This window comes from Corapipo altera, unplaced genomic scaffold (genome assembly GCF_003945725.1).
Source record: "Corapipo altera isolate COAL_440 unplaced genomic scaffold, ASM394572v1 48b, whole genome shotgun sequence".
Taxonomy (NCBI): domain Eukaryota; kingdom Metazoa; phylum Chordata; class Aves; order Passeriformes; family Pipridae; genus Corapipo; species Corapipo altera.
In genome coordinates, this window is record NW_020884884.1 from 3,433,189 (window position 1) to 3,451,930 (window position 18,742).

General features: G+C 38.1%; 1 protein-coding gene across 8 annotated transcripts in view; it reads left to right on the plus strand.

Annotated features, from left to right (window-relative positions):
• Positions 1–18,742, plus strand: part of USH2A (usherin) — a 379,301-nt gene that overhangs the window by 148,469 nt on the left and 212,090 nt on the right. For all 8 annotated transcript variants that reach the window (XM_027641249.1, XM_027641251.1, XM_027641252.1 and 5 more), the window contains 4 exons: positions 1,144–1,347; positions 1,478–1,558; positions 3,962–4,147; positions 17,881–17,994. In XM_027641249.1, the coding sequence (XP_027497050.1) occupies positions 1,144–1,347; positions 1,478–1,558; positions 3,962–4,147; positions 17,881–17,994 (585 nt within the window). The remainder of the gene's footprint in view (positions 1–1,143; positions 1,348–1,477; positions 1,559–3,961; positions 4,148–17,880; positions 17,995–18,742) is intronic.

Sequence of the window (18,742 nt, forward strand, 5' to 3'; positions counted from 1 at the left end):
TAATTCTTTCCTCTGCTGCAGACTAAGAAACTGAGCAGGTCGCTGTGGAGTAGCAGTTGAGCTTAAATTAGGATGTATTCATGCTGAGGAGCAGTTTGGCTAAATTCCTAGCATTGTGGAAAGTGTTTTAGAGGCTGACTCAAAATGGGTGTCCACCTTCAGTACCCCTTTTTGCATGAACTACGTAAGGACATTAGATTCTCAGTTCAGGTGGCTAAGTACAAATAGTACTCAGGTGGCTAAGTACAAATAGTACTCTGATCTGTCATCTTGAAGTGTTAAAGGCAATAAAAGTACATAATATGTAAATACAGTGCTTTCACAAAGCTAAAGAGTAGCACTGATCAGTGAGAGGTGGATTTTTAATTTACAGAGTTAATTCTTAAATGAACTGAAGTCTTCGGTTTGGTTACTGTTTACTTCGGGTTTATGTTAAACACCAATCGCTACTCAGATTTGAGAACTATTTTGTGTCAATTTATTAATTTTTAGTAAATATAGATTTTAACAACTGCATCCTGAATTTTATAGTGATGTTTTAACTGCAAATGACTAATTTAACATGTTGGTAATGTTGATAGGAATGTTACACACATGGACACACAGAAATATATGTATGTATAGAAATAAATATAAAATGTAGCTTCTTAAATTTTTTATCATAAACAAATAGTTTAGGGTTGTGTTTCTAGAGGATGTTTGTACACAGCATACCAGTTATATCCCCATCATAAAAAACTGAAATAACTCCATCTGATCTCCTGAAGTTAATTGTATTTTTAATTTAGATATTTTTCTCAGTTTGAGAAAGCCTGTGTATTAACAAAATATTGGAAGGCAGCAGAAAGCTGATTTTAAAAGTCAGAATCACTTTTATGGTAATAATTTTAAAGTGAGAAGTGGCAAGAGAGAAAACAGAAAGCTGTTTCCTTGTGGGATGGAATCACTAGCAGTGAAAGTGTAGACCGGTAAGGCAGGAACTTACCAGCTTAGTATCGTGAAGTTGTAGGCAGAATGTCATGTTGAAAGTCAATCTATTCACATTGTAGTCTTTAATGCTGAAAATATAGAATTGAAAGGAACAAAAGTGTTTCTTAATGACTGAAGCTCTTTATGTGGTACTAATCCCTTACTGTTTGCTAGGTTTCGGTGGTTGCATGAAGGATGTTAAATTTACACGAGGTGCTGTCGTTAACTTGGCATCTGTGTCCAGCAGTGCTGTCAGAGTCAATCTGGACGGATGCCTATCAACTGACAGTGCTGTTAACTGCAGGGGAAATGACTCCATCCTAGTGTACCGAGGAAAAGAGCAGAGTGTTTATGAGCGTGGTCTACAACCATTTACAGGTAGCACATTGGTTCTTTAAAAAAAATACATAATTTTCAGTTCATTTTCTGTCAATGTGTTACTGTGTTCAGTGTTTTTTTAGTATTTTTAATCTTTTACCTCCTCTATACTTCTCCATGTCCTTTGAAGAATACCTCTATAGGGTGGTTGCCTCAAATGAAGGAGGATCAGTATCTAGTGTATGGACCCACGTTCGTACAAGAGAATCAGGTAAATATAATTTTAAGTTTTACTTACTCTCATTTTTCATAGGCTATCTAATGCCAGGTTGAAGGTGTGCAAGAATGGTCTGGACACAATTCTGTGCAATGTGCTCTAGGATGACCCTACTTGAGCAGGGAGGTTGGACCACATGACCCACTGTGGTCTCTTCCAACCTTACCCATTCTGTGATTTTGTGGAAACAATCCCACCACAATGATTTTGAGTAGTGCACGTTGCACAGTATTTCTGAAGGAGCAAAACTGCTTAATGCTTTGAACAGATACCAAACTACAGTCATCAACTAAAGTGTTAAGGCAAGTATTTTCTTATCATAATTCAAGGTATTTTCCAAACATGTATTGGATAATCTCATTATGTGAGAGGAAAGGATGTTATTGAACTGCATTAACTGAGTAAGAGCAGCCATCCATGTAGTTGTGCTCTTATGTGCACATCTGACCTCATGTTACATGAGTGGGTTGGAGTAAGTAAATCTGCATTTTCCTATGTATCACCTAATGATACAAAATCAGGTATAAAGAAAGGTGATACTGGGATAGCAGGCACAAGTCGTGGAAATAAGAGGCCATGTAGTTGCTAGGGACAAGAAGGTGTTGTGAAAGTTGTTTTTTTAAATGACCCGCACATGAGTATGCTGCTCAGTGCGGCTGAATGAGGATTCTTTTAACAAGTAGTCCATAGATTGTGTGTGAAAATGTGGCATTATGTACTACAAAAGCAGCACGTGGCTTGTAGAGAAGGTTTCAAAGTAGGAATATATCTGCTGAGCATTAAAGATCAAATTTTTCATATGTCTTATGAAGAAAATTTAAAAAAACTTTTCCTCTTCTGTTCAGTGTTTTTGCAAACTTCATCGAGCAAGTTTTTGAAGATTTACAGTTCTGTGTATTTTATTTAACAAACTTTCCCTCTTCTGTAAATTGAAGCCTAATTGCATTCCAACAAGGCAGAGAATTCTTTTGATGGAAGTTATTCAGTGTATGATCTTAAAACATTATGTGATACTTGCACAAATATTGGACTTGAAAATGCATTCTTATACAACTTACTCTCATTATTTGGTGTACCACCCAGAAGGCACAATATATATGCATATTTTCATATTAAAAACTGTCTGACAACTGTAAGGTTTGCCACAAATTTATGTTTGCAAGCTGACCACAGTATTGAGCAGTCTATGTTCCCTGGGGTTGGAGAATAATTGCACTATTTAATTATTTTTGAGTTGGTTTTGTTATATCCCTTATGAGAAGACCATCTGCTGTACAGTACCTTACCTTACCTTCATAACTAATAAAATCAATGTATTACTGTAGTAATGGAAACTTCCTTAGAGTATCACATTCTTACTTTACACAAGAATCACATCTTCCAGGTATTTTTGTACTTTCCGTGCTGATACCCTTCTTATAAAGAACAAGACTGCATTCATATTTAATGAAACTAAACAATAAAATTACCAAAAAATAGGTTATTTAATGGAGAGAAAAGCGAATGATCATCAGCAGGGCTGGGGAGTCCACATGCGTTTACGGCAAACTCATCATCCATCATCCTGCCATAGTGTTCCTTGGGTCTTTCCTTTGCATCCCTTGTGCAGTCATCTGTGATGAAGCTGTTACTGACCAGACCTTTACTTGGTATAGTAATATCTAAGAAATAGTTAAAGGTTATAGGAAATGGGATGATTTCTTTTTATTAGCAACTGTATGCATATATGATCTTGGTTTTCTGTTCCTTAAAACATTTTCATTTTCCTTTTTCCTTTTTTTTCCCCTTCTTTTCTTTTTATATTATGTTATGATCAGAAGCAAAGGATTTTGCAAAAAGGCCTTAAAAATCACTGTTTTGCCCCAGGACAAGTGCATGGCATTGTGGAAATAGGAAAATAAATCAAAGACCTTCAATTTTTTGAAGGACTTCTGTAAATGAGAATGCAGATATTTAGAAATGTCTCATAATTGTGACATTCTGTGGCTTAGATACCCAACTGATAAATATCAAAACTCTTCTCTGTTGCAGTATTGTCTTGCTTCATTCAGTTGTGTTATTTTAATGCCTGAGCTTGTTAGCTACGTGCAGTCCACCTCCTCTCTTTGTGAGTGATGCTTAAATATGTTTGATACATGAAATGTTTTTGGAAAATTGCAACAAGACAAGAAGGAATGTTATGTAGATGGAGTTTTGATGGTTTTGAAATATAGCTTAAACTGAATAGCTCAAGATGTGCAGTCATATTAAATCAATGCTGAAAAGTTACAACTCTAATAAATTGTATTTATGCTAATGGTTGAGTCTGATTTACTGCAGCCATTAAAAGTGAAGAATAGGGGCAATAGTCTCCTTAGAACTGCCATTTTCTCTATTTTCTATTTTATCCTTCTACAGTTCCACAAAATGTGCCAAGTCCCTCAAGAGTTCACAGTATAAATGGTTACAGCATTGAGGTCACCTGGGACAAACCAGCTGGGGTCATAGGTGTAATTGAGAAGTACATTTTGAAAGCATATGAAGCGGATGGTCCCAATGTACCCATCACTAGTGCTGAGCTTGCTGACGCTGGTATACTCACAGGTAAATGCTGTTAAGTACCATTTTTTAGGCATATCTAATAACACAGGATGCTTATACCTTCTTTTGTTGATCTGTTAAAAAATTACTTGTCTATTTTTGTGTATACACAGCATAGATAACATTTGGAAGGATAATTATTTGTGTCAGCGTCCTCATAGTGATGTACTCATTTCAGAGAACAATAGAAATTAAGATACAACACAAATACTAAAAAGCAATTCCCAAACTATTTATGATCTGGGCGGGAGGAATGCTTTTTTTGTTTGCTTGTTTTTGTGCAGTATATGTGTGTTTTTTTTTCCTCCTTCACTGTTGTTCCATCCAGTTCACCTAAATTAACTCTGAATGTGGGTCCCATAGGGTACTATGTGACCTGAGGTATGAAAGCACTTGATCTACTTGCCTAATTTTGATCATATAAACCTAACTGATTTCAGTGAGAACTACCATGCATATGCATTAATCAGATGGTGTGGTTGATACCACTGGGATGTAGAGGTAGGTTATTATGGAATGAAAGAATTCAGGGCTTTGAGTTTGTGAGGTTTGCTTGCTGTTGAGCTGTGGGTTGTGGACAGAAGCTATAAGGAACCATTACATGAGATGTTTCCTGGAGTCTAGGTCTTTTTACTCATAGGAGGCAAATTTTTTTAGGAAGAAATGGTGGACTCTTTCTGCTACATAGAGAACATTTTGGGACATTTCTTCCTGTCAAGATAATGTGGATCTGGCTTTCTGCTGTCTATTAACAAACTGCCTTTACTTGCTGCTACAAGGGAAGGAAGTACATTACAGACAAGAATCTGAATTATGTTATATGGTGACTAAACGGGGCAATAATACAAAATCTTACTTTCATTGTAACAAATTATGACCAATATATTTGTTTTTATAATCTCTAACATCAATTATTTAATTCAGAAAATTACAGAAGTGGTAACAATGTAATGCTCAAAGCTGTTGCTTTGGTTTGACTCAGGTTTTGGGCAGTACAGTAGTCTTGGAAAAACTGTTAACTCAGGCAGTATATTATTGCTGCTTTCCTGAAGCCCAGGTGTCATGGTTTGAGATAGCCCAAAATCCAATTCCCTAGCTCCATCCCCCCTCCCACATCTCAACCTAATGTGAGATGGGTTTTTCCAGACAAAACACACCAGACTCAAAGTGGGGGAAAGGGAATATATTACAATGACTGTACAAATAAATACTATAACACATTATACACACGATCACAACTATCTCTACCATGACATATAGTATTTACAATGGATCAGATCTCCTCTCCCCTCCAAATAAAAGTCCAGGAGGGAAAGAAGGACAGTTCCCTTCCAGTACCAAAGCAGGAATCTCTTCTAAGGCAGCAGGTCTCCTCATCTCATGCATGCAGCAGTAACTGGATTGTTGTAGCTGGATCTCTGTTCAATACACACAAGGGGGTCTCCAAGCCCCTCGGCTCTCCTTCGGTCCAAGCAAAGGCCTCACCTGTGGGCTGCCAGCAGGGACCAGACTCGCATCACCACAGGTATATCACGAAATGCAGGGGCATCTTTGTGAAAGTCCCTTCCTCAGGGGATTCAAATTCCCCTTTACAGAGCTCTGTGCTCTGTCTCAAGGCTGCTAGCTTAGCAGCAGCAGCGAGGGGGGCCAAGGTCAACCCCCCCCGCATTCCTTCTCCGTCCCGGTCCAGCTTCAGGACGCCTTTGAGCTTCTCAGCTCCTCTCTGCAGTGCATGCTGCACTTCAAGGCTATTTCAAGCAAGAGTCCATCATCTTCCTCCTTCCAGGAGGTCTCAAAGGAGTTTGGGGGGTCTAATATCAGTTCTTACCCCCAGAACTCCATAGCTCTGCTGCTAGCTTCTGCTGCTTCCTCCGGTTCAGTTCTTATCTGTCCTGGCTCTTGTCCAGAGTCTCTGGACGCTGCCGCCGCTTCTGCTCTGTCTCTGCTCACTCAAGATGGAAAACATCTCCCAGCTCACAGCTACAGACACATAGTCCAGCTTAACACTGTTCCAAGTCTCTGTAGCCCCCAACTGGGGCTCCGGGCCCCTTTCCTCATGGCTACTACAACATGGCTACTCTTCTACCTACCCAACTACAACTCTTCTCTTCCGGTGCTTGTGATATGTTTACATTTCTGCAGGAGCGCTCATTGGACAGAACTTCAAAACTTCCAGGGTTTCCACCCCTGGGGGTTACCACTTTTCTTAGCCTCTGGGGGAAAACAAGGTTCAAACCACTACACCAGGTAATAGTTTTTACATAAGTGTATATGGTTTGTGTTGTTTCTCTGCCATAAACATACATTTTCAAGAGAAAACTTGCATGTATTTTGTTTTCTTCAGTTTGAAATATCTTGACTATTTGTGAGTGATGAACTTACATACTGCATGGGCTTTCTGTCCTTACTGCCATTTCTTTGATGACCTTGTTGATTTCAATATTCTTTATTTATGCTATAAGGCAATACAAATTGTATTAACAGAATTTAAAGACCCTAGTAGAAACATATGTATTAGATAGCTTATTCACAGCTGATGGTCAGAACAAAAATGTTGTTTAAATTTGTTGGTGCTGTGCCGTGATTATGTGTCAGGGTTATGAAAAAGTCTATACCAGCCTGGACAGGTAAGAGGTTATCTGCATGCAGCTTACGGGAGGTAGAAGAAGAAAACATACCTTTGTATTAAATGGAGACAGTAAGTGGATCTTGGTTCTTTATTATAGCAGATAGCTGTTGAATAATGGAAAATAAAAGAATGGAATCATAGAATACCAGGTTGGAAGGGAGCTCGAGAATCATTTTGTACAACCTTTCTTGGCAAAACCATGGTCTAGACAAGATGACCCAGCACCCTGTCCAACTGAATCTTAAAAGTGTGAAGTGTTGGGGAATCCACCACTTCCTGGGGACATTATTCCTATGGCTGATTGTTCTCATTGTAAAAATTTTTCCTCTTGTGTCCAAGTGGAATCTCTCAAGGAGTAACTTGTACGTATTACCTCTTATCTTCTCCATGTGACTCCTTGTAAAAAGGGAGTAGCCACTTTTTAAAGACTGGAACATGGTGATAACCTGAACCTTCTTTTCTCGAGGCTGAACAAACCCAATTCTCTCATTCTTTCTTCACATGGCAGGCTTCCCAATCCTTTTATCATCTTTGTGGCCCTTTTCTGGCCCCTCTCCAGCCTGTCTATTTCCCATTTTTTGCACAATGGGAACCAAAACTATACATAGTGTTTCAGGTGTGGCCTGACAAACACTGAGTAGAGTGGAATAATGACTTCTTTATCTCTCCTCGTGATGCCTTTCTTGAGGCAGCATCCTGCTGGCTTTGTTTGCCACAGTAGCACACTGAGCACTCATATGGCCCAAAGAACTTAAGAATGACCATATTAAAATATTGGTCTCTCTGACAATGTCAGATTATAGATGCTTAGGAAGAAAATGTAAGGAATGTGCTAAGTGTAGAGTGAGTGTTCCTGTTAATACAAATGCAGCTGTTTGGCTGAAAGCTGCATCTGGATCATCATGCTTAACGTACTATGGTAAAATTGTCTTTATTTTTTAATACATTTATACTTCTAGCTTCTGTAACTTGCTGTGGCAGTAAGTTTTCCAATTCAGTTTTGTGTGTTTAAGGACTGCTTCCTCTTGTTATTTATAACTGCTGCCCAATAGTTTAGTTACGTATTTTCCAATTTTGGCATTGTATGAAATATATAATTGATGTCCTCATGGTGAGGTCAGAGCTGAAACAAGTGGAAATTAAATCACTGGTCTTGAAACTATTTTATCTTAGTTCATTGATTTCAATGAAGCCTACACAGATGGGCAAGTCTGTGGACATTGAGAACTGGTTATCCACAAATGTGAGGCTCCCAGGAAAAGGTGTCTTTCCCTGTTGAATTATCTTTCCTAGTTAATCAAAAGTTATCATAAACCCAGAACCCCGCAGAAGATGCTATCTTTGCTTACTTTGAATTTACTGAGAAGGAAAATGTTGCTTGTTTTCTCCCTAATTTCAGGTAAATTTCTTCAGAAATTCTTTTGCTGTGTTCCATGAAGAAATGCCACAGTAACTCAAACAGCCAGGCTTGTTAATGCAACAACAGAGAAGAAAGTGCCACACCTCTCAGTGGGATCACTGATGAAGAAACTCTGACATTTTTCCACACCCTCCTTCAAATTTTCATTCCCTGTCAAACCTAGGCACCACTTAATCTGCTGCTTGCAAATGTATCTGAGGGCACTGACAACCCTCTTTGTCTTTTTTTTTTTCCCTTGAAGCTTTTTATGCCCATCTCTTGTGTTTTGGTTTATACTTAAATTGTAAATTCTTTTGAACCATTTCAGTAGGCTCCTGAGTCATAACTGTTGCACAGTGACAAAAAGTTAAGAGCATTACCCATTTCTGAGAAGGCTGTCCTGTGTGTGTCAAATTCAGAAGAACCTGTTGTACCCTTGTCAAGAAGAAGAAAAGCTGAGCTAAATATTAAAACAGGTCTTTAAATGACTATAATACCACAGTCTCAAATGCCTATTTCTGACTCATCAGAAACCAAAATCCTTCCAAATCCGACCCTTGTAATCTTCAAAATGTCAAACTATTTTTTCACTTTCATCCAAAAAAGGAGTATTCATCAGGTTTAAATGCTTAAAATGAGGTTCTGACTGTTGAACCAGGAGTGTATTGGATATATTATTTGATATATTTCCACATGGTGTTCAGTATCTGTATTCTAGGTTGAGAGTGTAAAATTAGAGTGTAAATTTTTGGGATTCAAGAAGCACTGTGCAAGCCTATCTTGCCTTCAAAGACACATCTAATAACATTGATACACTTTGGATACAGCTCGTCACACAGAGTAATAAAGGAAGTACAGGGTCATCACATCAAAGAAGTTTTTTCCTAGAGACTGGGTTGCTTTCCTGTGCATTCCAGTGCATTCCACATGCTGACATGAAAATTTGGAATATAAATTAGTATCAGTATTTAAACAAATGAAAGAGGCTTTAGAACATACAGTTTCAGTGTGGTTTGTGAGAAGCTTTGGCTTCTACTTCCCTTTGGAATCCAGAATATCAAAGGATCACTGGGGTTGGAAGGATTATCTAGTCAACTCCCCTAGCTCAGGCAAGGTTAGCTGGAGCAGGTTTCCCAGGACCATGTCCAGCTGAGTTTTGAATATCTCCACATATGGAGATATTCCACTGTGGGAAGCCAGTTCCAGTGTTTGTCCACCCTCACAGTAAAAAAGCATGGTTTCTTGTGTTCAATTGGAATTTCCTTTTCTCCCACAGGAAAGTGGTCACAGTACCAAGCGTACCAGAGTTCAAGAAGAGTTTGAGCTCTCAGACAGATGGTATGATTCTTGGGGTTGTCCTCTGCAGAGCCAGGAGTTGGACTTGATGATCAAAGAATCGTTTAGGTTGGAAAAGACCTCTGAGATCATCACAACCCATGATCCTTGTGTGTCCCTTCCAACTCAGGATATTCTATGATACTATGATTCATGTATTTCAATTTGTGCCCATTGACTCTTGTCATATCACTGGGCACTACTTAGAACAGTCTGGCTGCTTCTTTGTTCCCTCCCATCTGGTATTTATAAATATTGATAGATCACCCCAAGCCTTCTCTTTCCTGAGCTCAGTCCTAGCTCTCTCAGCCTGTCCTCATAAAAGACATGCTCCAGTCCATTTTTCATCTCAGTGGCCCTTTTATATCATTCACAAACTTACTGAGGGTCACACTTCCCCCATCATCAAGGTCATTAAAGAAGATGTCGAACATATTTGCCCCAGTATCAACCCCTGGGATACACCCCAGCTGTCTTGCCTCTAAACAGGTTTTGTGTTACTGATCACAATCCTCTGATGCTTCTCTTGTCAAGCACAAGCACTCCTCCACATAGGAGGACTATGGTGGGTTTTTTCATCCACCATACTTCCATTTTCTCTCATTTAAGAATTCAGGAGATTGACAAGCCTGTAAATGACAGGGTCCCAAATACAGGCAGTGAAGGATGCTAATGATACCTGCAAATAATATTGAAATAAAATATGCTGCAAAAGAATTCACAAACAATTGGTGTTCCTCTTATAGATATCTCTTTCAAGTGTGTATGGTTTTGCTGTTCATCCTGCCTGTGTCATTACTGCGATAGTTGAGGGCTGATGTTGTGACTGCACACGTGGTAACGAGAAAATTGTTGTCGACAGGTTCCCCTCTGAAAGCCCATGGCAGCCGTTCCCTCCTTCCCGTGGCACGTGTTTGTAATTACTTTTCAACTTTTAGTCTTTTATGCTTGACAGATGAATATCTCAGGAAAAGTTAATTTAATGATTTAATATGGTTAATCAAAGTGTCTGGGCTGCCCCTTGGTTTTGAAAGTGCTCTAGCTAGAGAATCTCTCAGAAGAGGAGACAGGGCCACCTGCCAGTGACAGATCGGCTGGGGCTGGACAGCGGGACCATAGGGCTGAGGGAAGCTTGCTGCCAGACTGGCAAATACCCATGCTTCGGGAAATGCTGCTGACTGAGAGATTCTCCCTCTCAGGGAAAGCTCTGCCAGGCCTCAGCCGGCACTGCCGAAGCAGCCTGTGGCTTTGCAACCAGCCTCTGCGCCCTGAGCACTGCCTCTGACAGCGTTCGGGGGTCACTCTCTGAGGTGGCTCTTAGGAAATATTGTTTCCTTTGGGCTTTTTTGGTCTATGTGGGGCCTGTAAGCAATTTACCATCGATGGGGAGCGTGCCACGTGAAACTGTTAGTGGATTGCTGGAATAACTTTCACGCACTTGAAATTACTTGAAAGCTCTTGGTTTGCGCAAATATTTTACACTGAAAACATTCCTATGCTACAGTTAATGAGATTTTTATAAATTTATAGGAATTTATAAATTTATAGGAAACGATTGCAAACCAACTAACGTAAACATATGTAGGGTCAGAGCACTAGGAGGACTCCCAAATCCCTGCTCCAAACTGAGACAAATTTCTAATGTTCTAAAACTTTTTATGTAGATAAAAAGAGGCATAATGCACTAAACAAGTTTGGTGTGTTTAGTTTATATTTACTTACAACTAATGTTTAAAGTAATAAAAGCTGGAACTTTGTAATGAAAATATGGTTTTTGAAAGCTGCTTCATTAGGTGCTTGGCAGCTTGAGCCAAGTTAAATACAAGAATGGCTGGTATTTTGAGGTGGATTATTTCTCAGTCATCATTTTGTTGAAGTAACCTTTGATCAGAAACACAGATAGATGACAGAAGATGTCTAAATATTTCCCAGAAGAATGACAGTATGTGCTTTACAATGCCATACCACAGCATGTGAGATCTGGAGGGCTGTGCGCATTGTGCCCGCACAAAGAGGTGTCGTGCATTGAGATCCATTTAATGATGAGGGCTGTGATGCTCATTGTTGGCCTATTTTGTCCCTGTGGGTGTCATAAGGAGATTTGGTCTCTCTGTCTCTCTCACCCATCTGTAGGCACATCTGTCTTGGTGGGAGGAGCTGAAGGAGCATACCAGAAGCTGCAGCCCAGCCCCTGCTCAGATCCCTGTTTGACTGTGGCAGCTAATGCAACATCGGGTAGCCGATAGACCTGTCTTTGCCCATTAGGCTTCTGTGAGTTGTCAGGTGGTGCTTGAGCTCCTAATGACTCTAAGTCAGAGTGGCAGAATGTAGGTTCCTATCTCCTTTCATTTAGCTGGCTTTAGCAGACTAGTGGCATATTTTTCAATATATGAATTTTAAAACATAAATTATATTAGTATTCTACAGTATTAAGATTCAAACTTGATTGAGTTTAGACCTAAATGAATCTTGTTTACAGTCCAATGCTGTTTTATAAATTTATTCATACGAAATGTAAATTGTCTGATTAAATAAACCTGAACATTTTATCAAAATCACATCAACTCTTAGCTACATACCAATACTTTTATTAATAAAAAGAAGTCAATGTTTTAATGTTTGTCAGGACAGAAGGGATAATTAATATGTTTTTACAGACATACTCAAAAAAGTTTGCAAAAAGGTGGACAGTATTTCTTTCTCTCTTTGCAAACTTTTAAAATTAATCATACTACAGAAAATGAGCATTGCCAGTTGTTTGAAATGATCAAGGGTAACATAGTGGTAGATATTACAGAATTAATACTCTGTTGAGCCAAGGTTTTTTGCAAATTGAAGCAGCTAGAGAGTTACCCTGTGTTATTAGGAATGTAACAGGTTTCTTTCAACCACTGCAACCTGAATTGCATCTTCAAAGCCAGTGGAGCTTGTACATGGTTTGTTATGAAATATTTCTGTTGGGAAAAAGAAGGGTCTTTCAAACCACCTAAATCCAACAGCTAAGGTAAACTGTTTTTTGTTCTTATAAGCCAAAGAGTTGGAATAGGTATCCTCATGTTCAATAGTCCTTCAACATTTTATGACTCATACTATACTTAGTTAGAAGATGCTTTAAAAATGCAGATGTATGCGACAGATTGATGTGCACAGGCTTTCAGTTCAGAAATGCATATGTAGAAGACACATGTACTTAAACAGTTTTTGCTACAATCTGTCAAAAACAAAGTCAGTTGAGGACTTCCTTTTCTGATCAGTGGACTGTGATTAAGTGTACTGTGGCAATGATGCATCTCGACACACAAGTGACTTTGTTGGACAGATGCTGTATGACCTCAGGCATTCAAGTTAGCTAAATAGTCTCGAGGTATGGCGAGGGGAGATTTGGTAATTTTTGTTTCTGAAGCTTAAACAAAAACTAAGGTGAATCTAAAGGTCAAGTGTTGTTTCAATTGTAATAGGTGTATTTCAAAATAGTTCCTTATGAAATAGAGTGTTAGGGAGTCAACAATGCAAAAATCTGGCAAAGAAAAGTCCTTTTGGCAACAAAATGCACTCAACTTGTGAAAGAAATGTGTGATAAGCTTTGTTTGGAATCTTAATATTCAGTAGCAAAGCTGAGTTTTCAGACTGCATATGAAAGTAATGCCTGGTTATGATTAAAATTAGCTAAATTTATCCCCCCAAAAAATAGAATTAGCCTTGCAAAATAGTCCTCTTCAACCATGTTAGCTGAGCAAAATTTTTATGAAAGTGAGGAAGTGAACTTTAGTATTTGTGTTACATCTGTAAGATTAAATAGCTTTTTTTGTGTGAGTTGTGTATGTAGGTGAGTGGTTTTGTTTTTATGGAAAGGCTTCATCAGGAAATATATTTTAAAAACCTCACCTCAATTTATATTTTTTTATAATCAATCCATTATGCAGAGTAAAAGCTCTATAAGTTGCAATAAGCAAGTGTGTCTTTTCATCTCTGAGGACCTTGTGGAGTTTTGAAGCAACTTCATGAAACAGTAGGGTGACAGATTGGAACAGTGAAGCAACTGCTTTCATAAAACTAGATGAAGAAATTGCTATAATACTGTAATTGCCTTTGATTCTATTTTTTCAGTTTTTCTGAACAGAATATTAGCCCGCATACTTTAGTGGTGAACAGTTTATTTTTTCGTTGATGAGAAGCACTACTTTTCCACTCAAAATCTGCCAGGATGCTGTGTTGCCTAAATGTATGAGACTTCCCTTTTAGAGGTTCTGAACAAAAGAAATGTCTGTTTTACGGAGAAGTGAAGGAAAGAAGCTGGATATTTAATCTTCTTATATGCTGTATGCATTAGAATGATGAATGGAGTGGATATAAAGATGCAACTTACCCTGACTAGTCCATGCACCCATTTTACCATAAATTCATTGTTGACCCCTTTTCTACTGTCCATAGCAATGTTCTTATCCCTTATCTGCTAGAATGAGTGTAGCGTTTTCTCTCTGACACAACTCTAAACCTCAACTTTCAATATTGCAAATAATTAAAGACCATTTAAATAAAAGTATAGAGAATTAAATACTAGTTTTGCATATAAAGTGGGCTTAATGTTCTAGGTGTGATTCCAGATCACTCTTTTAGACTGTTAACTTTACATTCATATTTAACAAATGACATTATTCAGTTTCATGGGGTCACTGTGTCAAAATGTCTGTGTTAGAACTTTAATTTATTTCCAAAGGTTCTTTGGGCAGATAGGATGGTGTGTTAGAATGATTTAGTGTCTCCACTTTCCCATGTGGATTTTAAGGCTTTGAACGTAGCCTATGATGTAAATTCTGAGACTAGGTGGATTCAGCTGCTCTGTGGTGGCAGACTGAATGAATGGGACTCATATCCCAAATGTGGGAGGTTGACCCTCATCTTAAATATTGATGATGTCTCTAATTCTATATCCTGACCAAAGTGACAATTTATCTGCCTCTCTCCTGTTAACTTTAATAGAATACATGCAATTGTGGCCAAATTTTGCTTTGTTAGCATCCCATCTTGGAAAGCCTGATGGATTCTTATCAGATCAACAATTATTGGGTATAGACAAGACATGCCAGTCAGGGAGCACGATAATTGAGAAACCGGGGTAAGTTTTTTAAAGCTGTCAGCTGACTTCATTGGATCACAGGCTATTTTTTACTGCAAAATTTATTTTGCTGTGCTATAAATTAATTCACGTGTATCAGTGATGATCTTTGCTGTGGGACTGCTGACTTCGTATTTTAACGTAGTCAGGCGCTGAGTGTAAATTTCACTGACTGACTGAAAGTGCAGAGGAAATGAGTGGGTAATGAGAGCAGAGCAGCCAGTTCTTTAATTGAATTAAAAGCCGGGTGACACCAATGCAGACACCTGTCCAATTACAGACAGGCCAAGGTGTTTACCATTGCTGTACAAGCGATTTGAAGATGACAGAAATCTTTCCGCCCACAGATTAACATAATGAAGGAGAACAGATTACAGTGGATGCTGGCCAAACAGATAGGATGGCAGCTGAGAAAAAAGTAGTTTGCTGAAGTATGTAAATAAAATCTGTGCACTTTCTATTGCCTACCTATGCAGCACATCTGTTTCTTTGTTGAAAGAAAATAGGGCAAGAGTACATGTGAAGGAAAAACATTGATTAGGAAACAAACAAATGATTTTTTAATTTGCTGCCTCTGATGAATGAATTTTAAACATAAAACTCCTTTTGCAAAAGGACTTCTTTACTTGTTTGGGGGTTTTGTGGGTTTTATTTTTTTTTCTTTTTGCAAATTCTTGCTGCCTTTCGCAAACCTGCCTATGCAATGTGAACTCTGTTCTGCTGCAGGTGCTTTATATAAAACCTTTCTATTTTGTCAAAAGTAGACAAAACAGCCCAATCTCAACCTTCTACAGATACGGGCATCTTTCTGGATATGTCCTACTGCAGCTCTCATTGCCTGAAGCCATTGGTGACCCTACAGAATGTCTTCTAGCAGAAAATGCAAGGAGCATTAATTCACTGCTTTATAAGAAAAGAATGCTACAAGTGCTAAATGGACAAATAAAACTAAATTGCTTCCTAAAGCACAGCGGAGTGAGTAGAGAGGTGGCATATACACTGTACTATGCTCCTCTTGACTGAGAACTTGCAAATGTCACAGTTAGAGTATTTGGTTTCTGCTTCTGTTTATTCGCAGAAGGTAATTCCAATTGTGCCTTTTATAGTTTCCTGTGTTTAACCCTCTATGATCTGGAAATAAGTCTTATGCAAAAAAAGATATTTTTTTAACTAATGGAATTTCCGTGATGAAGAATTTAGTGTAGATTCCAGTACTTCCAATATTTTACAGGGGTAGTAATGCCTAAAGGGGGCATACAAGAAAGCTGGAAAGGGATTTCTTGCGAAGGTGTGTGGGTGTGTAGTGAAAAGACAAGGGGTAATGGCTTTAAACTAAAAGAGGGCAGGTTTAGATTAGCTATTGGGAAGAAGTTCTTTAATGTGGGTTTGGTGAGGCAGTGGAACAGGTTGCCCAGAGAACTTGTGGATGCTCCATCCCTGGAAGTGTTCAAGGCCAGGTTGGATGGGGCTCTGAGAAACCTGGTCTAGTGGAAAGTGTCCCTGCCTATGGAGGAGAGTTGGAACTAGATGATCTTTAAGGTCCCTTCCACCCCAAACCATTCTATGAAAATCATTATTTCCTGTTTTTGGCTTTTTGATGGCTCTTAAAAATATCTACCTTCCATCACAGGAAGACTACAGGGACATTTGCTTAGGTGGTGGCTGACACAGTGTTCTTTTGCTTTCCTGTCACATTTACTTCGGATAGTAAGATGTCAGTACAACTTTCTGCTGTTAGCTTTGATTTTGCAAATCCCTAGTTATAACCAGAGCAAGCAGATGCTGATCAGCTAGTTTTAGTTTAACATTGCTCTGAAGTATAAGTGATTAATTCTGAATATTTCTTCATGTGTATGAGTGGAACTGCACCTCAGAAAATTCAAATAGAAAGATAATTACAATGCCAACCTTTGAAGTTTTTTGATTGCAACAAAAAGCACAAACATTACTAATTCAGTGAAAACTAGTCTCATATTTTCCATGTGAACACACCTGTTAGTAAACACAATATAAACCTTTACAGACTTTGATTTTTCTACTCAGAAAATAATGTATTTATTCTGTAACTGTTAACTTCCAACATCAAATTCTCCAGGCCCTTTTTATGATTATAAAGGGCTTATGTGGGGAAAAAAGATTTTATTTTAATGAAATGCAAAGTTATGTTGCATTCTGTGTAGTAAAGAATGACAAGTAGTAATAAGGACTAATTTTGTCTACTTGTTCATGTACATGTAATGCTGGGAGTTCTTTGAGGTACTGGGGGTTTTTAAACTGCTTTCAAAATGCAGTGTTGGACAGTTTTGAAATAACATATTTCACTGAAATTTTATTTTTTTAATGGAAAACCACATTGATTTTACTAGAGAGCTGTGAGAGTCGAGGTGAGAACATGGTTTGAAATAAAACTTGAACTGGCCTCCTTTTAATTACTACTGCATTTATATTTCTTATTACTTTATTGTTGGACCTATTGTTGGACCTGTTTGAAATGAGAGCTGCTGATGTTTCTGAAAATGATGGTAAACCAATTTTTTCCCCTCGTAATTCTTCTGTATATTGATGTTCAAAATATTGTTTAAGTTCCTGAAGTGGTAAGCAGTGATGTATTGTATTTGCTGTGGCAAGGATCTGATTGATATGTGGGAATCTGGTAACTTTTCTTCACTAATATAAGCAGGACCTAAAATAGCAGAAGGTTACAGATCTTTTTTCTTGTAAACGGTGTCATCTGAATTATGTTACAGTAGTAGTATAGCAAATGTATGGTCTGAAGTAATGGGAGATAAGTGGAATGTTTCATACAAAAAAGATTTCAATTTATGGATGAATAGGGGCAATGTTGGAGAGGAAATATTGAAAAAAATTTGTTCTGGGAGACACTGAAAATTCCTTGGAAAAACAAAATGATTAACTGAAAAAACTTTGTGAGACAGGGACTAAGAAAAGAACTACTTTATTATCATTGTTACATTAAAATATACACCTCAGTTTTGAAGCAGTATCTGTTACAGTGAGCATAATTAAAGAAACTTAGCTGCGTCTTTAGTATTTAAAATGGAATAAAATAGCATATACTCTTAATTTATTTTGCAAAATTTAAGTCATGGATGATAGGAATGAAACCTTGAAATAATTTTCCTTTTCCACCTGTGACAGTGGAAGCCTGTAACAGAAGACTGTTACTTCTGTCTGTGTATGCATATAATCAGTCTGTACACTGCACATGCACAACACCTTGCTTTCTTGTGTTGCAGGCATATTGACAGGCTTGGATCCCTTCACAAACTATGCTGTAACCCTAACTGCTTGCACTTTGGCTGGCTGTACTGAGAGCTTACATGCATTGAACATCTCCACTCCACAAGAAGGTAAAGTAATTTCAAAGGTCTTGACTTCCACATTTCAGTCATGAATAATAAAACAGGAGAAGAGCTAAACGCTGCAAAGCCATTTGCTGGAAAACCCCAACCTAATTTGATGACAAAGTGCATTGCCAGACCGTAATTGCTCCATTTTTTGGGGGGGTGCGAAAATGAATCAAACTCCATACCCTTTAATGACATGCATCTTTAATAGCTGTAATGCAGATTAATGGGCTTTTTAATTGCTGTTACATTGTTCATGCAAGAGCCTTGTCATTAATATGAAGCATCTGAAAGATTAATGAAAGCTTCCTCATTTTACTATGGCTCAGAAGTAAATCTAGAGACAGTCTGACTAAAAAGAATTGATTGTATGGCACAGTATGAAATTGAGAATCAAATGGTTGATTTCCATGGTTTCTTTTAACCACTAAACACCATCAATAGGCAACAATTATTTCAGTGTGATGAAACCACCAAACGCCAATTGAGTTATTTATTAATTGCTGTTCAGATTTTCCCTTTTTTTTTTCTAAACACTTTCACAGGTTGTTGTGCTCAAACTAAAAGGTTATGAGTATAAATTAATGCTTCCTATGCTTACATTAAGAACAAACCAGGAAGAAAGAAAAAATACATTCAGTTCTGACTTTAGAGACTAGGCTGCTAAGTAATACACATCAATTACAGATGCTCCAAAAATATCAGTGACATATCTAACTTCATTCTCAATTAAACATGAAGTCCACATCTC